The 24,175-nt window shown below is 67.9% G+C and overlaps 11 protein-coding genes across 11 annotated transcripts; 6 read left to right on the forward strand and 5 right to left on the reverse strand.

The window, feature by feature from the left end:
- Positions 1-113: 113 nt before the first annotated feature.
- On the forward strand, positions 114-1,544 carry RHOBADRAFT_50662 (uncharacterized protein; the record flags this gene model as incomplete). The annotated part of the gene is made up of 3 exons (XM_018415435.1): positions 114-842; positions 925-1,274; positions 1,363-1,544. 3 exons carry the CDS (start codon positions 114-116, stop codon positions 1,469-1,471), a joined length of 1,188 nt encoding a protein of 395 aa, XP_018274205.1. The 3' UTR covers positions 1,472-1,544.
- RHOBADRAFT_50663 (uncharacterized protein) lies at positions 1,528-3,325 on the reverse strand (the record flags this gene model as incomplete). The annotated part of the gene is made up of 5 exons (XM_018415436.1): positions 1,528-2,207; positions 2,283-2,400; positions 2,474-2,795; positions 2,863-3,010; positions 3,086-3,325. The coding sequence occupies 5 exons, from the start codon at positions 3,323-3,325 to the stop codon at positions 1,575-1,577; spliced, it is 1,461 nt and encodes a 486-aa protein (XP_018274206.1). The 3' UTR covers positions 1,528-1,574.
- A 95-nt stretch (positions 3,326-3,420) lies between these two features.
- RHOBADRAFT_64340 (uncharacterized protein) lies at positions 3,421-4,633 on the reverse strand. Its single transcript, XM_018418469.1, has 5 exons — positions 4,492-4,633; positions 4,258-4,409; positions 4,064-4,192; positions 3,698-3,984; positions 3,421-3,635 (listed from the first exon to the last, which is right to left on the reverse strand). Exons 1-5 carry the CDS (start codon positions 4,617-4,619, stop codon positions 3,570-3,572), a joined length of 762 nt encoding a protein of 253 aa, XP_018274207.1. The 5' UTR covers positions 4,620-4,633; the 3' UTR covers positions 3,421-3,569.
- Positions 4,634-5,477: 844 nt separating this feature from the next.
- RHOBADRAFT_3493 (uncharacterized protein) lies at positions 5,478-7,547 on the forward strand (the record flags this gene model as incomplete). The annotated part of the gene is made up of 6 exons (XM_018413245.1): positions 5,478-5,989; positions 6,066-6,408; positions 6,508-6,620; positions 6,699-6,818; positions 6,887-7,358; positions 7,491-7,547. Coding segments are annotated over 6 exons (1,617 nt in total), but the record flags the coding sequence as incomplete, so codon positions are not given.
- Positions 7,548-7,873: 326 nt separating this feature from the next.
- Positions 7,874-8,580, reverse strand: RHOBADRAFT_40704 (uncharacterized protein; the record flags this gene model as incomplete). Its single annotated transcript, XM_018413752.1, has 4 exons — positions 7,874-7,913; positions 7,983-7,995; positions 8,057-8,087; positions 8,149-8,580. 4 exons carry the CDS (start codon positions 8,578-8,580, stop codon positions 7,874-7,876), a joined length of 516 nt encoding a protein of 171 aa, XP_018274209.1.
- Positions 8,581-8,677: 97 nt separating this feature from the next.
- Positions 8,678-9,753, forward strand: RHOBADRAFT_40705 (uncharacterized protein; the record flags this gene model as incomplete). The annotated part of the gene is made up of 5 exons (XM_018413753.1): positions 8,678-8,935; positions 9,011-9,080; positions 9,151-9,261; positions 9,330-9,577; positions 9,673-9,753. The coding sequence occupies 5 exons, from the start codon at positions 8,678-8,680 to the stop codon at positions 9,751-9,753; spliced, it is 768 nt and encodes a 255-aa protein (XP_018274210.1).
- A 471-nt stretch (positions 9,754-10,224) lies between these two features.
- RHOBADRAFT_9590 (uncharacterized protein) lies at positions 10,225-10,443 on the reverse strand (the record flags this gene model as incomplete). Its single annotated transcript, XM_018419246.1, has 1 exon — positions 10,225-10,443. A coding segment is annotated over one exon (219 nt), but the record flags the coding sequence as incomplete, so codon positions are not given.
- A 412-nt stretch (positions 10,444-10,855) lies between these two features.
- On the forward strand, positions 10,856-12,119 carry RHOBADRAFT_50667 (uncharacterized protein). The gene is made up of 4 exons (XM_018415437.1): positions 10,856-11,087; positions 11,152-11,250; positions 11,322-11,407; positions 11,473-12,119. Exons 1-4 carry the CDS (start codon positions 10,865-10,867, stop codon positions 12,070-12,072), a joined length of 1,008 nt encoding a protein of 335 aa, XP_018274212.1. The 5' UTR covers positions 10,856-10,864; the 3' UTR covers positions 12,073-12,119.
- A 3,628-nt stretch (positions 12,120-15,747) lies between these two features.
- RHOBADRAFT_64343 (40S ribosomal protein S7) lies at positions 15,748-17,004 on the forward strand (the record flags this gene model as incomplete). Its single annotated transcript, XM_018418470.1, has 7 exons — positions 15,748-15,971; positions 16,032-16,203; positions 16,392-16,447; positions 16,545-16,577; positions 16,669-16,697; positions 16,765-16,811; positions 16,907-17,004. Coding segments are annotated over 7 exons (567 nt in total), but the record flags the coding sequence as incomplete, so codon positions are not given.
- A 2,887-nt stretch (positions 17,005-19,891) lies between these two features.
- Positions 19,892-20,544, reverse strand: RHOBADRAFT_32800 (uncharacterized protein; the record flags this gene model as incomplete). Its single annotated transcript, XM_018413056.1, has 2 exons — positions 19,892-20,086; positions 20,171-20,544. 2 exons carry the CDS (start codon positions 20,542-20,544, stop codon positions 19,990-19,992), a joined length of 471 nt encoding a protein of 156 aa, XP_018274214.1. The 3' UTR covers positions 19,892-19,989.
- Positions 20,545-21,220: 676 nt separating this feature from the next.
- RHOBADRAFT_50669 (uncharacterized protein) lies at positions 21,221-24,142 on the forward strand (the record flags this gene model as incomplete). The annotated part of the gene is made up of 13 exons (XM_018415438.1): positions 21,221-21,327; positions 21,402-21,487; positions 21,559-21,828; positions 21,909-22,150; positions 22,225-22,318; positions 22,392-22,558; positions 22,627-22,756; positions 22,828-22,959; positions 23,023-23,084; positions 23,155-23,200; positions 23,266-23,349; positions 23,408-23,471; positions 23,541-24,142. The coding sequence occupies 13 exons, from the start codon at positions 21,221-21,223 to the stop codon at positions 23,980-23,982; spliced, it is 1,926 nt and encodes a 641-aa protein (XP_018274215.1). The 3' UTR covers positions 23,983-24,142.
- Positions 24,143-24,175: the final 33 nt, after the last annotated feature.

Here is a 24,175-nt window from a genome sequence, read left to right on the forward strand (position 1 = left end):
CGACCGAGCTGTACGCAACCCGAGAGCGATTCGCAAGGCGCTTCTCGTCGAGCGGCGAGCCGGAGCGGGTTCTGCCTCGTCCCACCACGCCGCGTCGCTCGAGCCCGCTCGAGATGGCGTCCAGCGCGAGCACATACGTCGCACGCCCTGCTCGGGTCATCGCGTCCAGCTCTCGCCGCTTCCTCGTCTCGCCGTCAGCCTCATCAGCACGAGCGACGTTCCCCCTCCTCCCACACTCGCCCTCCCCCGCCTGGACGCCTACCCGCGCCTACAACACCGACAAGGCGCCTCAAGCACCGGCACCCGCACCACGCGAGCGCTCGCTACTGTCGATCGCGGGCGTCGCCGCCCTCGTCCTTGGAGGCGGTGCAACCTTCCTCCTCACGCGCGACGAGCCCGCCTACCTCGCGCCCGACCGGTGGACCGACGTCAAGATCAAGTCGGTGACGGCGCTCACGCCCGAAACGTCGCTGTTCAAGCTCGACGTGCCGCGGTCGGTCCTCCCGCCGGCCTTCACGGGCGACCCGGACGCGCGACCGATCCTGAGCCTGTTCGTCAAGGAGCCGAGCCTCCAGATTCAGCGAGCCTACACGGTGCGCCCCATCCTCCCAGTCGCGGCCCTCGCGCAGACCATGGGCTCAAATTTTCCGCCCACGCAGCCTCTTTCCGCCTCGTCGTTCAACGAATCGGGACCCGCCGAGCTCGACCTCGTCGTCAAGCGGTACCCAGACGGCGAGGCGTCTCGGTACATCCATCGTCTCGGTCCTGGCGACGAGATGAGCGTGCGAGGGCCTTCTTGCACCTGGTACTACCGCCCGCAAGACTGGGACGAGGTCGTCTTTGTGCGTCCACTTTCTCTCCCTCGTCGTCCTCCTTCTTCTCCAGTCACCCGTCGTACTGACCGAGACGAGGCTCCCTCCTCAGGTCGTCGGCGGCACCGGCGTCACGCCCGCCTACCAGCTCATCCACGACACGCTCGCCTCCTCCTCCTCCTCCTCGGCTCCCTCGCCCACCGTCTCGGTCGTCTACGCCTCGCCCTCGCCCTCGCGCATCCTCCTCCGCAACGAGCTCGACGCCCTGACGGCGCAGCGTCCGGGCCAGCTCAAGGTCCACTACCTCGTTGACCGGCTCGATGCCGATCCGCGAGCGAGCGGCGCGAGCGCGCCCGCGGGCGCCGAGGTCGGGTTCCTCGACAGCAAGGTGCTCAGCAGGCTCATTGGGCGAGGAGGGCAGCCGGAGAAGCGGCGTGTCGTCGTCGTCTGCGGTCCAGAGGGGTGCGTCCCGTCCTCTTTCCCTTTCCTCCTCGCCTCGTCGTCAATCCTCGAGCGCGGCGGCTCACTTTCTCTCTCTCAACACCCGCAGCATGGTCAACGCCGTCGCTGGGCCACGAGGGCGCAATTTCTCGTCGGGACCGGTCGGCGGCGTCCTGCGAGAGCTCGGATACCGGGACAAGGAGGTCGTCAAGCTCTAAAGCGAGCCGGCGAGGACGTGGACTCGGTAGACTCGTCGTACTCGCACTGCATCATAGATCTATCATTGAGATACATTGCTCGCCCTCGAGAGAGAGCGAAGCTCTACGGCTCGGGCCCATCTGCGCTCGCGCCCCCTGCTCGCTCGTCCTCCTCCTCCTCCTCCTCCTCGTCGTCTTGCGCCGGCTCGACCTCCTCCCGCCTCGCGCCATGCACCTCCTCGCCGCACCTGAGGCACGTCCACGCGTCGTCGGCCTCGTCGTCGGCCTTTGCGAGCGCGCCAACGACGCAGTAGTAGCAGTACCGGCACGCGAACCTGCAGTCGGCGACGTAGGGCACTTTGACCGACGTGTCGCCGTCGCCTGCCGCCGGACCGCCTGCGCCGCCCGTGTGGTGGAGGAGCGACGCCGAGGGGAGCGTCGGGTCGGCGAACGACGCAGAGGGGAGGTGCGTCGGCGGGGCGGTCGAGCGCGAGTAGCACACGGGGCACGTGTGCGGCGGGAGGAACGCGAGCGGGCCGTGCGGCTTGTCGCTCGGCGCGAGAGGGCCTGTATTGTTCGACGACGAGGAGGAGGACCGCAGGGACGAGAGGCCGAGGGTGCCGGCGACCGGGGCGGGGAGGGCCGACGCGAGCAGGCGCAGGGCGGTCGACTTGCTCGCGCGCGACGAGACGGCTTTGGTGAGGCGCAGGCGCAAGCGATGCATGTTGACGAGCGGGAGGAGAAACAGGAGGAATTCCTGCGGGCGATGCGAGCGGTCAGTGAGGGCGACCGAGGACCGAGCGCGAGGGAGAGAGAGGACGGGTCGACGCACGGTGAAGGCCTCCCACACGAGTTGGCGGTTGAGGAACTCGAACGACACGTTGGGCACGAACGCTCGTTGCGAGTAGACGAGCCGCATCTGGAGGACCCGGTCGATGAGCGTGCGGTACCTGCGTCGGGGGCGAGGAATAGAGTCAGTGGGCGGCTCGAATACGACGAGGGCGCAAGGGAAAGAGGGCGCACCGGCCATTGTAGAGGAAAACAAGAAAGTTGGCGAGCCCGAGGACGGCCGACAGGCGCTCTGCGACGCCGAGGAGCTCCCACCCGGTCCTCTTCCACTCGCGCCTCCACTGGATCATCTCGTCGTCACGCCTCGCGCCCCGCTTGAGGAGCCGGCGCAGGTCGACGAGGGCGAACCACGAGCGCGGGAGGGGTTCGTCGGCCCAGGACGAGGTGAGCATCTGGTCCTGGAGGCGCGAGTGCAGGTAGGGCGGGACCACGACGAGGAGCGTGTAGGCGAACTTCTGCACGCGCGACAGGGTCGAGTCGGTCGCGGCGCCTTGCACTGCGTTTGAGTGGACTGGTCAGTTTGCGGTCTCGGGAAGGACGGAGAGAGAGAGAGGAGGACGCACAGCCCTTTGCATGGCGGCCCTCGTTGCGGTACCGCAGGTTCTGGAGCGTCGAGCCGTACGTGGCGCCGCGGTCCCACAGCGACATGCGCAGGATGGCGAGTCGCAACAGCGCGAGGAACTCGGGCTCGAAGCTGCGTGCGCCTGCGGGCTGCGAGCGACGTCCCACCCCCACTCAGTCCGGGTTCCGGCGAGGAGGAGGAGGAGGAGAGAGAGGGGGACGCACGCGCACGCCATCGAGTGCCGCCTTTACCGGCGCATGGAGGATGCCCTCGAGCTCGCCATCGAGCAGGCTGGCGTCGAGCTGGGCGACGCGCGAGATGCGCAGGGCGGGCGAGGGCACCTTGGCGAGGGTCGCGCGCAGGGCCGGCAGGCGGGCTGTCGAGGGTGGTGGAGGGTGCCAGAAGCGGTCGAGGTCGGGTGTGCGTGCGCTCGAGGGCCCAGCTTGCGGCGCGGGCGACGACATGATGAGAGACGAGAGCGAGGGCCGGCTCGGAGGCGCTGGGCCGGGCGAACCACAGACCTGCCTGTCTCTCGTTTCTCTCGCTCGCGCAGGCTGCAGAGTGCACAACTTGGGACATGCAGGGCCTCGCGTGACTAGATCGTGATGGTGTGGAGGGGAGAGAACGAGGAGATTGCAAACGACGACGACGACGACGACGAGGCCAAAGGGGGAGAGAGAGAGAGCTCAAGGGGTGCGACTCGCGGCTTTACGCCGACGACGTGGCCGGGCCCGACTCGCTAGTCGCAGCGTGCGCGTCCTTCTCAACCGGGGTCTGCGGGAAAGGGAAGAGTCAGTCGACGAGCGAGGACACGAGAGAGAAGAGGCCGGGCGCACCTCGGTGGTCGGCTCCTTGACCTCCTCGCCCTGCACGACCTCGGTCTTCTCCGGCGGGGGCGCGACGCCCTCGTCCTTGTACACGGGCGGCTCGTCGTCCTGCGCGTCGGCCGACGGCGCCGCCTCCTTGCCCTTGGCGACCGGCTCGCCCGTCGCCGTCTGCTCGGTCGCGTCGCCCGCAACCGGCGCGTCCGACGCGGCAACCTCGGGCGCGGCAGCCGACGAGCCGAGGAGCGTCTTGTTCGTGTCCTGCGCCTGGACGAACGCCTCCTTGAACAGGTTGGCGTCTGTGGGCGAGCCCGAGTCAGCCTCGAGCCCGCTCATGCAGGCCTCGCGAAAGACAGAGAAAGGGTGTCGTGGACGCACTCTCCGAGTTGGCGAAGCGGATGGCGAGGGTCTCGGCCGAGGGCTCGCCGTCAGAGACGTCGGCCGCGACGTTGTAGACCCACGACCGGTCCGAGCCGATGTTGGGCGACAGGGCCATCTCGGGCGTGACTGCGCCGTTGTCGACAGTGAGTACGTGCGCCAGTGATGATGGTACAGGGAGAGGTTGGACGCACTGTAGTGGTTGGCGCAGACCTTGAGGGTCTTGTCGCGGCGCATGACGAGGCGGACCTTCTTGGACTGCTTGTGCTGGAGGAGGCGGACGTCGCCGGTGCCGCGCTCCTTCCACTCGGCCGAGTCGGCGATGAAGCGGAAGAGCTTGGCGCGCCTGCGGGAGAGGAGGAGGACGAGTGTCAGCCGTTGGACGGGGAGAAGGGAGGGAGGAGGAGGAGGAAGGGGCGACGACGCACATCTTGAAGAGGGCCTCCTCGTCCTCCTCGTGCGTCTTGACCTCGACAGCCTGGTCGAGCTTGATGACGGGCTCGAACTGGGCCGACGACTCCTCGACCTGGGCGGTGGTGGGCTCCTCAGCGGACATGATGGCGGTGGATGCTGTACAGGGGACGGGGGACAGCGCGAGTGGCTCGAGTCAGTTGCTGCGACTCTGGGGAGCACTCTGAGCTGGTCGCTGGCTCACCTAGTGGGGGAGGGATGCGTGAGCGGGAGCAAGAGGGGAGGAGCCAGCTCCGCGCGACGACGACGACGGCGCTCGCTCGCGTCCGCTCCACACGCTCGCCCTGCACAGGCTGCTGCACTGCGACCGTGCACTGTATCTCGCCGACTCGAGCCGCCGCTGCACCCGGGCGCAGGCTGCCCCTCCTCGCCTCGTGCCTCTCCTCTTCCTCCTCAGCTCTCTGCCCTCAGCACAGCTTCTCGGCTCGATCCGCTTGGCCCAGGTCCACTGCAGACGTCTGGCGTGCCGCGCGGTGGCTACGCGGCCTGATCAGCTGGTGATCGGGGACCTCGCCGCACGACCACGGTCGGGCGCGAGGGTCCTCAACTCGGGCAAACGGGCCACGAGCTGGCTCCACACCGCGCTCGCTCGAGCATCCGCTTCCACACGACCATGCTTCCCCCGCAACCCGTCCTCCCACCCGACATGAACTCGCCCGCCGTCTCGCCCCTGAGCCTCCCCGGCTCTCCTCCCTCGCCAACCCTCTCGCACCTGTCGCTCGACGACCGCGCCTCGCTGTGGGCGCACGACAACAACGACGACGACGCGTCTTCGACGGCCGACACGGCCGATTCGTGCACCTCGGCGTCGTGCTGCCCGCCACCGCCGTCCACCGACGACGACCTCAAGCCGCTCCCCTCGTCCTTCGTCGACACCGCCGACCCGCCACCCACCGCCGCACCTTCATACCCCATCGGCATCCCCGAGTCGTCCTTCTCGCCCCTCGTCATCATCGGCGCCGGCCCTCACGCCCTCGCGCTCGCCGCACGCCTCTCCGAGCCGCACCCGGCCGCGCTCTACTCGGACCTCGAGCACGCACGCCTCGCGTGGCTGCAGCGCGAGGAGCGCGGACGGGAGCGCCGCAACCAGGCGGTGCGGCGGCAGAGCGTCAAGGGGCACTGGGCGGCGAGGAAGCTCGTCGAGCCTGCGACGGCGACGCTCGCCGGCGCACGCCCCGGCCCCGAACGCGCTCCTTCTTCGCCCGGTGGCACCTCGTCGGCGCGTCCGGCGATCCAGGTCCTCGACAGCTCGTCGTCCGCGTGGCTCGGCCGGTGGGACAGCTTCTTCTCGGGCCTGTCGATCGAGCACCTGCGCTCGCCCATGCTGTTCCACCCGGCGCCGGCCGACGTCAACGCGCTCGTCGCGTACGCGCAGCGCGAAGGGCGCGAGAACGAGCTCCTGCCGATCAAGGGCGTCGTCGGCGCCGAGCTGAGCAAGCACCAGCGCAAGAAGCGGTTCGTGCACTTTCTCTCCTCGACGAGCAGTCTCGTGCAAGAGCCTGGGACTGACTCGGCCCACCCTCTCGTACAGCCCGCAGCGCGTCGGACGAGCGCCCATGATCAACGAGCGCGAGCGCGAGGACTACCACCGCCCGTCGTCGGCCCTGTTCCGCTCCTTCATCGATTCGGACCTCGTCGACCGCTACTCGCTCGCGCCGCCCTCACCCTCGCCGCCGCTCGTCGCCCATACGACCGTCACGTCCGTCTCGTACGAGGTCGTGCACGTGCCAGGCCGAGAGCCCGAGCGAGGGTTCGTCGTCCGGTCGACGAGGCCCGACGGCGTCGACGAGGTGCGCGGCGCGAGGGCCGTCGTGCTCGCCATCGGACCGAGCTGCACCCCGAGCGTGCCGCGCGTCATCAGCGAGGCGGCCGGCGTGTCGCGCCCGGGGCAGGAGCAGGAGCGGGACGGCGCAGGGGCGGCGAGCGAGGGTCCGGGCGCGGGGCCGTGGAGCAAGGAGGCCGTGTGCGGCGAGGGGTGGTGCCACTCGACGGCGTTCGCGATGCCTGGGTGTGGGCCGATGGATGGCCTGCTCGGCGAGCGAGTCCGGCAGGGCAAGCCGGCGCGCGTCGTCGTGCTTGGAGGAGGGTGCGTCCGACCTTCCCAAACTCAATCTCCTCCTCCTCGTCGAGCGCACCGACTGACCACCTCGCGACACGCACACAGCCTCACGTCGGCGCAGATCGTCGACTCGCTCATCAAGGCCGGCGTGCAGCACGTCACTCTCCTGAGCCGCTCGCATATCAAGGTGTCGGCCTTTGACTTTCCGCTCTCCTGGGTCAGCAAGTGCGCCCAATCTCTCCTCGGCCTCTCGACTCGACAAGTACACTCTGATCTCTCTCACCTCGCTGCAGGTACGCCAATCTCGACAAGATGGCGTTCTTTGGCGAGAGCTGCCCGCACGCGCGTCACGCCATGATCCGCCAGGCGCGCAACGGCGGGTCGGTCAACGCCCACTTCTACAGCATCCTCAAGCGGCACGTCAAGAGCGGCCGACTCGACCTGCGCACCCTCACCGAGGTCGAGGACGCGCACCTCGACGCCGCCGCCGTCAAGTGGACGCTGCGAGTGCGCACGCGCCTCGTCGACAAGGCGCACCTCGCCGTGCCCGGCGCGCCGACCTCGATGCCCGACACGCTCGCCGACGTCGACCACGTCGTGTGCGCGACGGGGAGCGCGCTCGACCTCGCCGGCGTCGAGTGCGTGCGACCGCTGCTCGAGTGTCACCCGGTCGAGCTCGTGCGGGGCCTGCCGAGGTTGACAAGCGACCTGCAGTGGCGCGAGGACGTGCCGTTCTTCGTCGCTGGGGCGTACGCCATGCTCGAGGTGCGCCCTCTCTCTCTGTCTCTTTCCGACCGTCCTCTCTCGAGCGGTCGAGCCCCTCTCAGACTCTCGCACTGACTCCCGCCTCCTCTCTCCCCTCGCCCCCTCTCTCTCTTCGCCCTCGCCCGCCCGCAGCTCGGCCCCGACGCCCTCAACCTGTCCGGCACCCGCCCCGGCGCCGAGCGCATCGCGCACCGCCTCGGCGCGCTCGGCATCTTTGACGACGTGCCCGGTGGCGGCGTGCACGCTGTCCCGACGGCGACGGCGTTGGCGAGTCGAGCGAGGAAGGAGCACCGGAGCGGCGGCGAGGGCAACTTCTTTGACGGGCTCGAGGTCGAGGAGCTGAGCGGGGCGTAGGGGAACGAGGACAGAACGGGGGTTTGCATTGCGAGGTATACGAAGAGGGGGGTACGACAGGGTCTGTGCGGCTGAGCTGCGAGTTCGAGAGGTGAGCGGGTACCGCTTGATGTAGAGAGCGAGAGCAAGAGCGAGGACGTACGAGAGTTTGAGGGAACCGCTCAGCGGTACTTGGCCATCTCGCAGCCCTTGTTCTCGTAGCTGCACGCGCACCAGGTCGAGTCAGTGCGTGTTCGTGGACGAGTGAGAGGGGGAGAGCCGTACCCGCACTTGACGTAGAAAGCTGCGCGGGGCGAGAAGGAAGAGTGAGCGCGGTGGACGTGTGACAAGGGCGAGGGACGTACCCTCGTTCTTCGGGTCACAGTCGAGGATCGTCTGCGAGAGGAACGAGTCAGTTCGGCTGTGCAAGGGACGAGAGAGAGAGCGCAGGGCGCACCTTGTACGCGCCGCACTGCTCGCTGAGGGCGGTGAGGACCTCGAGGAGCTTGAGGCCGAGTTTGTTGCCCTGCATCTTTGGGTCGACGACGACGTCCTCGATGTGGCCGACGGTGCCAGCGTTGCGGAGGAACTTGCGCTCGAGGAAGACGGTGGCGTGTGCGACGAGGGTGTCGGTCGCGTCGTCGACGAGGACGAGCGCGAGGTAGGTGAGCTGGGCGCGGTTGACGCGGTCGAGGTCGCTGTAGCGGGTGGACCAGGTGGCTTGGCCGACGTCGGGGGCTGCAGTGAGGTGGGCGAGGAGGGCGAGGTGGCCGCGAGCGTAGTCGGACGAGGCGAGCGGGCGGAGGGTGAGGCCCTCGGGGAGGGGCGCGCCGGCGTCGGCGGGGATGAGGGCTGGGTCGAACAGGTACTCGGAGGTCGGTGCAGGCATGGCTCTCTGTGGCCTCGTCGCTGTTGTAGAGGGAGGTGGGGTCGGCTCGGACTCTCGCTCAACACACGCACCTCGCTCAGCACCGAGCAGCAGCGCCATGACCTCCAAGGACCACACCAGCACCTTTTCCATCTTCACCTCGACCAGCTACTCGCCCTCGAGGTTCCGAGACGCCCGCTTCTCGCTCCTGCACCGCCATCTCGCCCGCCTCAAAACCGCCCACGCCCGCATCGCCGCCGACCTGCCCAGCTCGTGGTGCGCCACCGTTACTATGCCGACCGACGCACAGCTCGAAGAGGAGCTCGACCGGGCTGTCGACGAGGCGAGGCGAGCGGGGCTCGAGGGAGACTTGCGGGTCCGTCTCTCGACTCGCGATGAAGCCTTTCCCCCCCTTGTTCGCCAATCCTGACCTGCCGTGCGTCGTCAATAGGTACGACTGTCGGTCCTCCCGAGCGGCGAGCCCAAAGCAGAAGCGTTCCCGCTCTCGCCCATGCCAGATTGTGCGTCCCCTCTCTCCCTCTCCTTCGGCCGCGCCCGCACAATCTTGACCTGACGACGCACGCCAAGCAGACCAGGTCCGAGTCGTCCTCGACGACCGACCGACGGCATACGGCGACGACCCGTTCCTGCGGTGCAAGACGTCGCGGCGCGAGGTGTACGATTCGGCTCGAGCGCGCTGCGGTGCGCCCCTTTTGCTCCTCGCCTCGACCCCCCATACCCGACGTCTGACGCCCTCTCCACACTCATAGGCGCGACCCTCACTCCCTCCCCCGACCCGACCGCTCCCCCCTTCGACGTCCTCCTCTCGAACCCCTGGGGCGAGCTCACCGAGTCGTCCATCTCGAACGTCGCCTTCCGCCTCGCGCCCTCGGCGCCGTTCATCACGCCCACAGCAGAGTGCGGCCTCCTCGAGGGCGTCATGCGCGCCGAGCTGCTCGAGCGGGGCGAGGTGTGCGAGGGGCGCGTCTCGGTCGACGAGGTCAAAACGGCGGCCAGGGTGCGCTCTCCTTTTCTCTCTCTCGCGCTCTCTTCCCCTCTCGAGTGTCGCTGTGGCACTCGAGAACTCACGAGTGGTCTGTCACGCGCGCGCAGGCGGGCACGCTCGAGATCCTGTGCTTCAACGGCGTGCGCGGCGTGTTCAGAGCGTACCTCTCGCCGGACTCTTTGCCATAGAAGCCCCGTACACCCAGTTCGTGTTGCAGAGAGTACTGAGAGACAGAGGGAGGTACGGCAAGAGAGAGAGAAAGAGATCTAGGACGAGACGGAGGCGTACGAGGGCCCGCCTCGACGGCGGTTGAGGACGACCTTGACGCCCTGGACGAGCTCCTGCACGACGGTGTCGATCGACGACAGTCAGTCTCGACGTTCAACGTCCACCGAGACCGACAGGAGAAGGCGGGCGCAGACGCACAGCCACGATGCCCTTGACGCCGGCCTGGACAAAGAGGGCGTGCAGGTCGATCCCAAAGTGCTTGAGGGCAGCGACGACGACGAGCGTCGCCGTGATGACGAGGAACAGGACGACGATGAAGTGCGACTTGGGCGAGTCACGCTCTGTTGGCGCGTCGGGCGAGAGAGTGAGCGACGGGATCGTGCACGCGAGAGAGAGAGGGAGAGAGGGAGAGAGAGGAAGAGGGACGCACGGAAGCACTTTGCCTCGACGTCTCCGCCCTCGCCCGTCGCCGTGTCCGGGTCCTCGTCCGGCGTCTGGGCCCCAACGCACGCCGCGAGTTTCTGGTCGAGGCAGAACTGGCGCGTGCACGACAGGCACGGGTTGGACGGCACGGCCGGGCGGTACAGCGGGATGATGGTCGAGTTCTTGCCAAAGCACGTGCAGCGACAGAAGGAGATGCCGCCTGCTGGGGCTGGGGTTGAGAGGGACGAGCCGGGGAGGGCGTGCGCGGGGAGGGAGAGGGAGGAGAGGACGAGGAGGGGGAGGGGGTACACGGCGGCGGCGGCGGCTGTTGGAGGCCGAGCCGCTCGTGCGGCAGTTGCGAGGAGGGACAGGACGAGGAGCACGAGCGGGACAAGCGCCCGTGGCCGTGGTCGAGACGTGAGCCGCATTTCCGGCGGCTGGACGATGAGGACGAGGGCGAAGAGGGGAAGACGCTTTGAGGGCGGTCTGGCCGTGCGAGTTGGTGCCTGGTAAGCTTTCGAGAGTGCTCCTCGAGCTGGTCCGATCGGTGCTGGTGGTGGGAGCGAGAGGGAGCAGGGTGCTCCTCCCCACCTCGCTCTCCTCGCGCTCTCGCCCTCTCCTCGCCTCGACACCTCGGCACTGGCTGCCATGAGCTTCGCCACGCCAACGCGCAGACCCAGTCACGCCACGTCATCCATTCCCGACGTCGCGTCGCCGCCCCCGTCCTTCTCGCGTCGCGTGTCGGCCGTGTCGTCTGTCGGCGGCGGAGGTGGCTCGCCCTCGGTGGCAGGGTCAGAGCGCAAGCGCAGAACCCGCCTCAGGGACTACTACGGCCTCGCGACGCCCAAAGAGGGGCAGGCCCTCGACGTCGGTGCGCCCCTCCTCCTCCTCCTCCCCTCTCCCTCCCCGCTGACCCCCTTGCCCGCCGCAACCAGACTCGCCCGACCGCTTCGACCCGGACAGCTACTTCCACTCACTGTCATCGACGGCCTCGCTCCCCGACCTCCTCAAGCGCGAGATCGACCTCCTCAATGGTGCGTCCCCCTTGTCTCGCCTCCTCGAAACGCGAGCGACCCGCTCACCCTCACCTCTTCTTCGTGCGCAGAGATCCGCGAGCTTGATGGCGAGCGCCAGTCCCTCGTCTACAACCACCACCACGAGCTCATCGACGCGAGCGACACGATCCGCAAGGTGCGTCACCTCTCCCTCTCTCCTTCCTCGGTTGCGCTCACGCTCACAGGCCCGCCCCGACACAGATGAAGAGCCGCGCCGAGGCCCTAGACACGTCGCTCGACGCCCTCAAGACGTCGTTCCAGTCCATCTCGCAGCTGTCGGCCTCGCTCGCCCCGCCGCCGTCGTCCACGACCTCCACCAGCACGACTGCCGCACCGCGCTCGCCGGCCAGCCCACCTTTGACGCCCGCCCGTCCACGACTCGACCCGCTCCCCGAGTCGCCCGCGTCGCCGGCCAGTCGCGACGGGCCCGACTCGACGCCGACGCGCCGCGTGCGGTCCGCCTCGAGCGCGACGACCGTCGCCGCCACGGCGCCCGTCAAGCCCGTCGAGCCCTTCTCGCCCCTGACGCACCTCTCTGCGCTCCTGTCGCTCCCGACGCTCCTGCGCGCGCTGCTCGCGCCTTCGAGCGCCACCGCCGCCGCAGGAGGCGAGGCGCCGGTGTCGGGGCGGGCGCGCGCCGATGCGCTGTGGGGCACGTGGGAGCCTGCGTTGCGCAGCTGGGAGGACGCGGGCGTCGAGGGCGCGAGGGAGGTCGGCATGGAGTGCAGGGAGGTGCTCAGGGCGGGAGGGGACGCGGCGGGGAGGAGGTTCAGCGTGTCGGCCGTGTCGCAGAGAGGGTGAGGCCGGGGCGGTGCAACTCGGTGTCGTCGCGCGCGCGCGCTCTCGTGGTTCTTTGCGTCGTCAGAGAGGGCTCGACAGCTGTGGTCCTGGACGCTGCTTGGGCGCGAGAAAGCCGAGACGACGCGGCCCGGTTCCGACGAGTTCATCAGCTCGGCTCGTTGGTCGCGTCCGCCTTTCAGCTCGCACACCGCACCGACCAGCTCCTCGTGAGCACCCCGACGCTCCTTGAGTACACCTTGCCCGCCTGCACAGCTCGGCGCACCTTCCCTTCCGACCCTCCCACCTCACGCGCCTCGCCGTCCACACACCCTCGCTCGACTCGCGCCCACCCCCGCCCCGGCTCGCCTCGCCCAGGCATGGCGCGCGACATGAGCACCTCGGCCTCGTTCCGCACCTCGGGGCCCTCGCCGTCCCGTCCCTCGCGCCGCCCTTGCGGCCGCCGCCTCCCGCTCCTCCTCTTCCTCTCGACCCTCGCCCTGTCCCTCTTTGTCCTGCTGCGCAAGCGCGAGGGCGCCGCGCAGGCCGTCGAGAGCGCGGCGAGGAGCGCGGCCGACATGGAGGGCGCAGACGAGGCGCTCCTCGGCGTGCTCGTGCGCACAAAGGACGCGATCGAGGACGAGACGTCGTTCCACGACCTCGCAACCTACGCCGACCGCGCCAAGGTCCTCCTCGTGCGTCCACTCTCACCTCTCTAGACGAGGAACACGCTCTGACCCGTCCGCGTGCGCGCGCAGGAGCTCGACCACTTCGGCGCGACGCTGAACGAGACGTTCCCGCACCTCAACGAGTCGACCAAGGGCCTGTACGCCCGCTCGGTGCACCACCACCACCAGGAGCTCCTCCAGACGCTGTACCCGTTCGTCAACAAGTCGCCCAAGATGCCTCGCACGGTTGCCGGGGTACGTCCCCCCCTTTCTCCTTCCTCGCTCGCGTCGAGAGGCGGCAGCTGACCTCGCCTACCCTCTGCAGCTGCGTGAGTCGTACAAGATCCCGAGAGGCATCATCATCCCGTGCGGCAACGACCAGTTCATCTATGCCGGTCCGTCCCTCTCGTTCCGCCCCTCCCGCTGTCCCTCGCTCACGCTCGACTCTCCCGCGCAGTGCACCTCATCGCGACGCTCAAGCACGTGCACAACACGGCGCTCCCGATCCACGTCGTCTACGCCGGCTCGGACGACCTCGTGCCCGAGAAGCGCGCCGCGCTGCGCTCGATCCACCCCTCGGTCGACACGGTCGACCTGCTCAACTACTTTGACGAGACGCACGTCGGGATTCACGGCGGCGGGTGGGCCATCAAGTCGTTTGCCGTCCTCGCGAGCCCGTTCCAGGAGGTCATCATCGCCGACGCCGACGCCATCTTTGTCCAGGACCCGGAAACGTTGCTCGACGACGACCCGGGCTACAACGCGACGGGCACGCTCTTCTTCCGCGACCGCGAGATCTTTGCCGGCTGGGGCCAGGTCCGTCCTCGCTCTCTCCTTCTCTCTCCCTCGCGCTCGCGCTCGAGGCCGTTCTCGGTTAGGCAGAGACTGACCCTCGTCGTCGTGTGCGCGCGCGCGCCCGCCCGCAGGTCCACGAGTGGTTCCACTCGGTCATGAAGGACCGCGAGCCGTCGGCGCAGCTGCAGCGCTCGCGGTGGTGGATGGACCAGGCCTCGCGCGAGGAGATGGAGAGCGGCGTCGTCGTGTTCGACAAGCGCCGCACGACCGTCGTCTACGGCCTCTTGTTCACGGCGTGGCTCAACACGAGGGTCGTCAGGGAGGAGGTCACGTACGAGAACACGTACGGTGCGTCGTCTGGTTCGCTCTCTATTCGTGTTGCGCCGTGGCGGCTGCTCGAGCGAGGAGACTGACTCGTCGTTCGTCCCGCAGGCGACAAGGAGTCGTTCTGGATGGTGCGCCCGGCCTCCTCTCCTCTCCCTCTCTCCCTCTCTCATGTCCTTGCCGAACTGACTCTCGCCCTCGCCGCCACCCGCAGGCGTTCGAGCTCTCGGGCCTCCCGTACCACCTCGACCGCGAGTACGCCGGCATCATCGGCCAGCTCACACATCCCGACACCAAGGCGCACTCGATCGACACGTTCATCCAGAGCGACCACCTGTTCCACCTCGACCACCGTGCGTCCGCCTCTCCCTCTCTCGCTTTGAGCGCTTCTCTCGGTCGGGCCGAGCGCGAGACTGACGGGTGCTCGAGCGGCGTCGACACAGGCGGGCGGCCGTTGTGGTGGAACGGCTCGTTGTTCCAGGTGCGTCCTCTTTCGTCCTCTCTCGTGCCCTCACGCCGCCGCACGTCGCTCACACGACGCACGCTCTGCAGGAGAAGCGCGTCAAGGACCGGTCCGTCACTCTCTCCTCTTTCTCGCGGGCCTCTCGTCCCCCGCTCGGGCGTCGGGGCTCGTTCGGCGTCGGACAGCACGAGCAGACTTGACGGACTCTCGACGTCTCGCAGCGGGTACCTCATCGCGACGCACTGGTCGCCCGGCACCACCGACTGGAACTGCGACACGGGTCCGTCCCGCCCCTCCCTCCCCACCCTATCTCGCGAAAGTACGCGTCCTGACGCTCCTCTCGACGGTCTCGCAGAACCGTGGAGCATGCGCGTCGACATGCGCGACGTGCACTCGCTCGAGACGGACGGCAACTTCACGCGCGTCCTGACCGACATGATTGGCGCCGCCGTCTTCTGGGAGGGCAGGTTGTGCGTCCCAGTCTCGCTCTCCTCTCGCGTGTGCCTGTCGGGGCCGGCCTCGTGCCGACGAGGCGGGCTTCATGTACACGAAGCGTGACCGACCTGACCCTGTCTCCTCCCTCGCTTGCGCGCAGCCCTCGCCTGCTAGAGCGTCACTATGCGACCGACACGATGCCTCGTACATAGACTACGTGTGGGACTGTACCAGTAGACGGGCTTATGCAACGCAGCTTGGTGTACACGCCGCAGCGAGGTCGAGGAAAGGCTCGAGTGCTCCCTCGGTCAGCGCGAGTCCGAGAGCGGTCCAGCGAGTAGTACCTGTATCTTACGGAGCAGTACGAGCAGCTTGAGCGCAGCAAGTCGCAGCGAGAGGAGCGAGAAAAGGGCTCGCCGCGGTGGCCGAGGCGGAGGGCTGGCTCGAGAGCGCGAGCCCGACTTGCTCTCGCTTTCTCCGTCCCGTCGCCCACCATGGTCAGTCGCTAGCTCCTTGCTGCGCACCCTGTACCCCTCGACTCGACACCTCGCCCGCGCACCACCAGCCCCAGCGAGCGAGCCGCCGCCGCTCGTCAACAGCGAGCAAAGTTCTCGTCGCTGCACGCGGCTCGGCACGACGTCCGGCGGTCGACGAGGGCGGGCAGGACAGGTCGCAGGGTGTACCTGGGCAGAAATGCGCGGTGCAGGAGGCGGCAGAGGGCGCAGGAGGTTGTTGGCGAGGCGCGGCGGCCGGGTCGAGCTGAGACGGGCGTCGACGACGAGGAGGGGTCCACCCAGGCTCCTCCGCCGGTTCGATATCGCTGCGCTCGCCTGGACGGCCCGAGCATTGTCCCACGAGGTCGCTGTTGAAGCGGCGCATGCTGACTATTCGTCCCCGTCCCTGTTCCCCCCTCGCCAACAGTCCGTCAACGCCAAGGTCCGTCACCTCGCCCTCTCTCTCGCCCTGCCGCCCCTTGCGAGCGCAGTAAACTGACCCTGTACCGCACACGCACAGATCTTCAGGACCGCCAACGCGCCGCGCACCGCGCCGGACGCCACGGAGACCCTCGTCGCCCAGGCCCTCCTCGACCTCGAGAACAACGTGCCGGACCTCAAGGCCGAGCTCCGCCCGCTCCAGATCTCGGCGGCTCGCGAGGTTGACGTCAAGGGTGGCAAGAAGGCCATCGTCGTCTTCGTCCCGGTCCCCCAGGTCAAGGCCTTCCACAAGATCCAGGGCCGGTCCGTCCTCTCTCTCCCTCCTTCTCCTGCGCCCTCCCTGACGCTCGACCGCACGCGCAGCCTCACCCGCGAGCTCGAGAAGAAGTTCTCGGACCGCCACGTCGTCTTCATCGGCCAGCGCCGCATGATGCGCAAGCCGACTCGCGGCTCGCGCGTCAAGCAGCAGCGCCCGCGTTCGCGCACCCTCAAGGAGGTTCACGAGAAGATCCTTGAGGACCTCGTCTTCCCGACTGTGCGTCCCCGCTCGCTTCACTCGGTCTCGTCATCCCCCTCGCGATGGTCGTGGCGCCGGACAGGGTACCTGGGCTCCTTTGTTGGACACGGGCGCTGGATGATGGCTCCACGGCGTGGCTGTGGAGCAGGCGGATGTGAGGCCTTTGGCTGATTTGCGCTCGCCACCTTTGACCTTGCTTCGAGCAGGAGATCACCGGCAAGCGCACCCGCCAGGCCGTCGACGGCTCGAAGACCATCAAGGTGTACGGGCTCCTCTTCCTCTCTCTCTCTCTCTCTCTCTCTCTCTCTCTCTCTCTCTCTCTCTACATGATCAGTGACTGACTCGAATCACGCACACAGCTTCCTCGACCAGAAGGACGCGACCAACCTCGAGTGCGTCCTCCCCCTCCCCTCCTCGCCTTCTCTACCTCTTCCTCGGCCTCCCTCTTCCTCGTTACGCTTACTGACGCTCTCGCTTACGCAGGTACAAACTTGACACGTTTACGGGCATTTTTCCGTCTTTTCCCTTTCCCTTCGCGGTCGTCGTCGTTCAGTCGCTCATACTCCGCGACGCCCACAGACCACCGCCTCACCGGCAAGAACGTCGCGTTCACCTTCGCCGACACCGTGCGTCACCCTCTCTCTTCTCTCCTCGGCCTATGGTGGCGGTCGGGCCTGTCGTCGTCGAACAACTCGTTCCTGACCTCGTCGTCTTCTCGCAGGCCTAAGCGCGCTTTCCGAGCCCGATTCGACGGTTGTTTGGGGCCTTGGTACGCTCGCGCAATGGCGACGATGCCTGCTGGCGTTTGACGGATACCTCTTGTCGAGCGTGTGCGTCGTCGAGAGGAGAAGAGAGCGAGAGCGAGAAACAGAGCGAAGCGAGAGAGAGGACCGGGCACATGGCCGTCGCGCCGGTTGTCAGGCTGTCGCGCCGGTCAATGCTCCAGCTGCGAGCTGTGCTACGCAGGGAACGCTCGGCCAGGCTTGACTCGTTGACGCCAGCAGCAGACTCGACGGACGAGGCGCGGAGGTCGTCGGCGGTCGCCTGCTCTCCCTCCTCACACCACGCTCGCCGCCACAAGCTGGCTCTGCGACTGCGCACACTGCTCTCGACGACGTTGCAGCACACCCGCACGCACCGCACGATGTCCGCCGCCGCTCCTCCCCCCACCTCGTCCTCATCTCCCTCGTCGTCATCCACCACCGCGACGCCCTCGACGAGCACGCCGACGACCAGCACGGCCCAGTCGAGCGACAGCTCGGACGCCGCCGACCGCAAGCGCGCGCACCGCGCCCAGAAGAAAGCCGAGCAGCAGGCGCGCAAGGACGAGCGCCGCCAGTTTGCCGACGAGCACGGTGTCGACCCGGCCGACCTGCCACCGAGCGTCGCGAGCGCGCTCAAGAAGGGCGCAGGGCCCGGCGACGCCAAGCCCAAGGGCTTTCTGCCGCGCAAGTGGGTCGATGTGCCGGCTCGCGACGAGGACAGCCCGGTCGACGGGGCGAGCGAGGGCAAGCAGGTCGCCATCCTGTCGTGGAATGTGCGTCGTCTGCTCTCCTGTCATTGTGCGGCTCCCGAGAGGCGATCGTCGCTCGGCGCCGCGCTTGCGAAGCTGCGCATCGACGTTCACTGACCCCCTCTGTTCCTCCTCAACAGATGCTCGCCCAGGCCCTCGTCCGTGAGTTCGCGCAAGATCCACCTCAACCCACGACGTACTGACGTGCCTCTCCTTCCGCAGGGCGAGAGCTGTTTCCTGGCAGCGACTGCCTCAAGGTGCGCTCGCCGTCCCCCTCGTCCACTTCCTCGAGTCACGCGCTGACGCTCTGCCTTGTCCTGCAGGGCAAAGACCGCCTTCCCGCCCTCATGGAGCAGTACGTCTCGAGCTCGACGTCGACGACGTCGCCGCAGCTACTGACCTCGCTCGCCCCCGTGCAGGGTCCTCTACTACGACCCCGACATCGCGTGCCTGCAAGAAGTCGACCGCCTCGCCGAGCACCTGCCGTCCCTCACGCTCTCGTACGGCTACACGTCGTTCGTCGGGTACCGCAACAAGTCGCACGGCCTCCTGATTGCGCACAAGAACTCGGTCTTCAACAAGGTCGGCGAGCGCGGCATCCGCCTCGACGACCTCGCGCTCGACGACTCGGAACTCGAGGCGCAGGACCCGCCACCCGTCGAGCCCGAGGTCGACTCGCAGGACGGCGACGTGTCGGCCGCCAACGCCGCCGACGAGCCCGAGAAGCTCACCGAGAAGGAGAAGGAGATCCGCGCCCGTCCGCCCGACGCCTCGAGCACGTCGAGCAAAGCCTCTCGTCGCGCCGCCGGCCTGTCGCGTGCGACGCGCAACGTCGGCCTGTTTGTCGCGCTCGAGTTCAAGGACGCGTCCGGGCGAGGCGTCGTCGTCGGGACGTCGCACACGTTCTGGCACCCGAGCCACGTCTACGAGCGCGTGCGGCAGACAGCCCTGCTCGTCAAGGAGCTCGAGCGCTTCAGGGCGAGCGACGACAAGTGGCACGACTGGCCGTTGTTCCTCGCTGGCGGTACGTCCTCTCGCTCTCTGTCTCTCCTCTCCTCGACCGACCTGACGCCCCTCCTTCCTCGTGCCAGACCTCAACACGCAACCTCGCGAGATGACCTACCGCCTGCTGACGGGCGCGTCCATCTCGCCGGACCTCGTCGCCGACTTTGAGCGTTCGCGCGTCGTCCACCAGAGCGTCGACAAGATGTGCGTCCTCGTCGCTCGAGCCTCTCTCTCCTCTCCCCGACCTGACTTTCATCTCTCCTCCAGCTACGACCCGGACTATGTGCCTCCCGAGCCACCTGCGCCCGAGCCCAAGGAGGGCGAGGACGTCACGTCCGACGACCTCTCGCAGCACCCCGACCGCATCATCAAGAACTCGCGCCCGCCGACTGAGGACGACGGCCTCGCGACGCTCGAGCAGCTGCAGCACCTGTTCCGCCACCCTGACTACTCGTCGACGACCACCGACGCCGCCGCCGCCGCCGCGGCGCCGCCAGCAGCACCCGCCGAGCGCCGTCGGGTCCGGTCGGCGTACGGCGAGTCGTACGGCCTCGTGCCGTCCGAGTCGCAGCGGTGGTACTGCGCGCGCAAGCCCGAGGTCCAGATGGGCAACGGGTGGCGCGTCGCCGAGCCCGAGGCCGACGTCGCGGCGCGCCTCGAAGGCTCGTGGGCCGAGCGCGTCGAGCGCGGCGATTTCGAGCCGCGGTACTCGAACTTTACGCCCTTGTGGCGCTGCACGCTCGACTACATCCTCCTCCTGCCACCCTCGCCCTCAACATCGACCTCGACCTCGCCCGCCAACAGGCCGCAGCCGAGGTGGCGCAAGCTGCTCGAGATGCACGACTTTCACGAGACGTGCGAGCCCGGCTTGCCGCGCAAGGGCGTCGAGCCGAGCGACCATGTCGCCGTCGCGACCGTCGTCGAGGTGTATTGAGCGGCGAGGGCGACGGCGGTGCGAGGCGGAGGCGGGCGAAGGAGGGACGAGCGGGTTCGAGGGTCGCAGCGGGACGAGGGAACGGCGGGCACGGCGAGCAGCTGTAGATGCGCAGCCTGTGTCTAGATATGCAAACTCGGTCGTGCGACACGCGCTTCGTCGCAGGCGAGAGAGCTCAAGCGAGGCACGAACGAGCAAGCTGAGGAAGCCTCGAGCCAAAAGCGTCTCCTCTCTCGCGCGCGCTCGAGGCCGACTGTTGCGTAGACTGCCGAGGTTCCATTACTGCCGGTCCCGTCGACATACCCTCGCCGCTCCCTCCTCGTACACTGCCGCCGCCCTCGCCCATGCCGCTCTAGTTCGGGTGGAGGTCGTCGGCGGTGGTGGTGGACGGGGTGACGCGGAAGGGCTCCCACTGCCCTGGTGCCGGCGCCTCCTCAAGCTCCTCCCACCTGTGCGGCACGGGGCAGGGAACGGGTCAGTCAAGGGGACGAGATGAGGAGGAGGAAGGAGGAGGAGGAGAGGGAGAGACGCACGACTTGAACTCGATCATCTTGGCGGCGAGCTTGAGCTCGTCGGTGGCCTGCATGAGGAGCTCCTCGACAATGCCGGCGCCGATGGCCTGCTCGACCTGCTCGATGCTCGCCTCGTCGCCGTCGCCTCCGAGGCGCTCGACGGCCGCGAGCCGCTCGCGGGTGATGGCCTCTGCGCTCTGGCGGTAGACGGCGGATGCGGGGATCATGTCGAGGACGCTGAGGGTCGACTTGTACGAGTCGACGAGCGCAGAGAGGGGCTCGGGGTGGACGGCGATGCCAGTGATGCCGGTCGAGAGCTTGGTGCGGAGCGACGAGGGGGCGGCCTTGGAGGCCTGGGGTGCGGCGGCGAGGAGGATGCGGGTCGCGCGGAACATGGTGGGCGAGCGAGAGTACTGGTGAGCGAGATGAGGCCTGAGGAGGCGAGCGATTCGACTTGGGCGCAGTCGCGGTTGGCTGCTGCTCTCGACCACACCGCTCCGACGGCGGGGCAAGTGCTGCTCGCGTGCTCTCTGTGCTCCTTCTCTCCTTCTCTCGCTGCCCGGTGCGGCGCAGGCTCGGCGCGCGGTGTCGTCTCTCCCTCTCCTCCGACCTCGAACCGCCGCACTCCCTCTCCCGCCGACCACGTTCTTCCCTCGGCCGAGCCACACTGGCTACGCCATCGCGGCGATTCGGTTGTCGAGTCGCTCAGCCTCCTCGGTGGCGAGAGAGGCAGACGATGGCTCGCTCGCCGACGCCGACCCTGTGTTCCTCCGCCCGGCAGAAGACGCCCCGCGAGCGAGACCCTCTCCTGAGCGTCTAGCGCTCCACGTGCACGTCGTTATCGCTGCCGATGGCGTGGGCGGACCGACACCGAGGCGGCTTTGGCCCCGACGGACGGACGCTCAGGAGATTCGTCGGGAGGCTCGAGCCAACGCCTCCTCGCCGCACTTTCCGTGGATCTCGGGCAGCTGTGGCGCAGCTGCGGGCGCGAGCCCTTCGAGGCGTCGACAGGCACCGCTTGCTCTCCTTCTGCACCCTCCACCCGCTGCTCCCGCTCTCGCCGCCCGGAACATGCGCCGAGCTGCTCTTTTCACGGCTGCCGCCGCTCTCGCCTCGAGCGTCGCCGCCATCCGCCAGCCCTACGAGTACCTACAGGCCCTCGAGCGGTTCCAGAAGGCGTGCGTCGCCTCGGTCTCTCTCGTCTCAGCCACACGATGGAGCCCGCGCACTGACCTCGTTCGACGGCCTGCAGCTTCCTCGACCCGCAACCAGTCCTGCAGGATGGCCACTATGACCTGTTCATCGACGACATGGTGGGACGAGTCGACGTCACGACGAGTGCGTCCCCGTTCCTCTTCTCGTCGTCGTCGTCGTCGCCGCCGTCGCTGACCTTCTCAACTCGCCGACAGCGTTCGAGGGCGCCGAGCTCAACATCGAGTACCTCTTTGGCCTGTTCGCCGGCATCCGCAACGTGTCGTCGACGTCCATCCTGGGCTACCCGGCGGCGCAGACGATCCAGAGCCTCATGGTCGAGCCGCCGCAAGTCTACTTCTCGGCCGTTCTCGAACTCGCCTACGACACGGTCGGACAACGCGTGCCCGTCCAGATCGACGTCATGACGGCGTGGAACGACGACCTCAAGATGATCTCGTACGACGCGTCGTTCCGCCGCTTCCCTCGTGCGTCCCTGAAGCTCTCCCTCGACCTCCCGTTCTCCTTCGAGCGCGACCTGACTGGCCCTGTTCTTTCCCTCTCACAGAAGCATGGGAGATCGTCCAGGAAAGTATCGCGCCCGTCATTGCCCAGGAGCTCGGCGAGACGTACGACCCGGCGACGACCAACCGCTCGGCCCTCATGTCGCGCAAGGCGGCGAGCCAGATCTGCCCAACGGCGATGCAGCACTGCACGGGCGCCAACCAGCAGTACGAGTCGTACGACGAGTGCTACGAGTTCCTCACCGAGGAGAGGCGGTGGGGCGAGATCTACGAGGGCGGGCTCGACGTGCGTCTCCTCCCTTTCCCTTCCCTCCCGCCAACCATCTCGAGCCCCGACTGACGACCTCGTCGGCCTTGCAGACGACTTGGTGCCGCTACGTCCACCTCAACATGGTGCCCTTCCGCCCCGACGTCCACTGCTCCCACATCGGTCCCTCGGGCGGCGACATGTGCGGTGCGTCCCTCCTTCCGGCCCCTCTCGCCTCGCCTTTCCGCCCCCTCGTCCTGACTCTCGTCGTCACACGCAGTCGACCGCGACTACTACGAGACGACGCGCGCGTTCCCGTTCAAGCAGACGTTCGTCGCGCCCAACACGACGTGGAACGACCGCGACATGCGCGGCCTGTCGGCCCACTCGATCTCGGAGCTCGCCAAGGCCAAGCTCACGCTCGTCTTCCCGACGACGGTCGCCTTTGTGCGTCCCATAGCTCTCTCTCCTACACCGAGCCAGACTGACTCGTCCTTCTCTCCCCGTTCGAGCAGTTCTCGGTCCCGCTCTTCATCTTCTTCATCATCCTGTACTTGTCGGCCAAGGCGACCGAGTCGTGCTTCATGCGCTACTCGAGCGAGTACCGCAAGCTGTCGCCGGCGAACCAGCGCAACACGGTCACCTGTGCGTCCTCCTCTCGCCTCCTCTGGACCCCTCAGCCTTCCTCGCTCACGCTCTCTCTTTCCCTCGCGCAGACCTGCTCAACACGGTCTTTACGACGATCGCGCTCGTCCTTCAGCTCGTCGCATCGCCAGTCTTTGTCCGCTCGTACTCGCAGCTGGCGTTCCAGGCCATCACCCTCACGGCCGCCATCGTCTCTGCCCTCTGTGCGTCCTCCCTCTCGCCCTCGCCTTTCGCGCCACACCTCACTCACGCTCTCTCCTTCACAGACATCTTTGAGATGGTGTACCGCGAGTCGATGCGGCCGTCGCTGCTCGCCCACCACTTCTGCGTGCGTCCGCTCGGGCCTCTCCTCTCTCTTCGTCCTCCCCCCTCGTCCTGACCCTCCTCCTCTCTCGCAGACGTTGCTCGCCATCATGTCGCTCTTCGTCACGATGGAGCAGACCTGTGAGTGCCCTACGTCGTTCTCCTCGTCGCCCGAACCGCCACTGACCTCGAGCGCGTCGCCGCAGTCCATCCTGCCATCGTCACGGTCGGCGCCATCTGGCTCTTCCAGGCGACGACCGAGCAGTCAGTCTTCATCGGCCTCCTCATGTGTGCGTCCTCCTCTCGCTTCTCGTCGTCGGCACGATACTGACGTGCTCAACCCTCCAGACCGTCTCGGTTGCGGCGCGCGCAACACTCGCCGAGTGCTTCGCTTCGCCGCCGTCCAGTCCTTGTGCGTCTCCCGCTCTCTCTCTCTTTCGCTCTCGTCCGACTCGCGCTGACCGTTCACGCCGTCCTGCAGCCTGTTCAAGTTCGGAGCCGCCATCTGGCTCCTCGTCGAGCACAGCCTGCGCCTCGTCCAGTTCCACTCGGACCCGCGCGACGTCTACTTCTCGGTCGTCGTCTACGTCGTCGGCGCGCTCCTGCTCGCGACCCAGGTGTACGGCTCGTGGGCCGTGTGGGCCATCTCGCTCAAGCTCGACAAGGCGGCCTACTGCGACGTCGAGCGGCCGTCGCACCCTGCCGCCGGCTCGGGCGCGCCCCCTGGCCACTCGTCGGCCACCCCGAGGGGCCGCAGGGCGAGGCTCGCGAGCGACGGGTCGTCGATCGGCGGCGTCCTGCCGAGCCCGGCGCTGTCGAACGCGCCGACTCTGGTCGACTTGCCCGTCCGGTTCGACGGCGGCGGCGACAGCGACGGCGACGCGCCGAGCAAGCACCTCAAGGTCCCGCCGAGCCCGGTCTGAGTGACGTCGCTCGAGTGTGAGGACGACCAGGAGGAGGAGCGAGTGTCGGTTGAAGGAGGCTCGAGAACAGCTCGAGGGCGAGGTCACGCGGGTTCCCACTCTCTCTTTCTTTATCTCTGCGCGTAGACGACTCTCATTCTGTGCAAAAGCTCTCATCAGTATCCACCCTTTGCGAGAGAGTCGAGAGCGCAAG

This window comes from Rhodotorula graminis (assembly GCF_001329695.1).
Source record: "Rhodotorula graminis WP1 unplaced genomic scaffold RHOBAscaffold_1, whole genome shotgun sequence".
Taxonomy (NCBI): Eukaryota; Fungi; Basidiomycota; class Microbotryomycetes; order Sporidiobolales; family Sporidiobolaceae; genus Rhodotorula; species Rhodotorula graminis.

What these genes read in the sequence shown, in the direction of transcription:
- RHOBADRAFT_64340 (XM_018418469.1), bottom strand. Translation starts at nt 4,619, where the DNA reads ATGTCCGCTGAGGAGCCCACCACCGCCCAGGTCGAGGAGTCGTCGGCC. An exon ending in GGTCTGCGCCAACCACTACA is followed by an intron (nt 4,193 to 4,257) that starts GTGCGTCCAACC and finishes ACAACGGCGCAG; the next exon opens with TCACGCCCGAGATGGCCCTG. An exon ending in TCAAGGAGCCGACCACCGAG is followed by an intron (nt 3,636 to 3,697) that starts GTGCGCCCGGCC and finishes CCTTTCCCGCAG; the next exon opens with ACCCCGGTTGAGAAGGACGC.
- RHOBADRAFT_50667 (XM_018415437.1), top strand. Translation starts at nt 10,865, where the DNA reads ATGAGCTTCGCCACGCCAACGCGCAGACCCAGTCACGCCACGTCATCC. An exon ending in GGGGCAGGCCCTCGACGTCG is followed by an intron (nt 11,088 to 11,151) that starts GTGCGCCCCTCC and finishes CGCCGCAACCAG; the next exon opens with ACTCGCCCGACCGCTTCGAC. An exon ending in CGAGCGACACGATCCGCAAG is followed by an intron (nt 11,408 to 11,472) that starts GTGCGTCACCTC and finishes GCCCCGACACAG; the next exon opens with ATGAAGAGCCGCGCCGAGGC.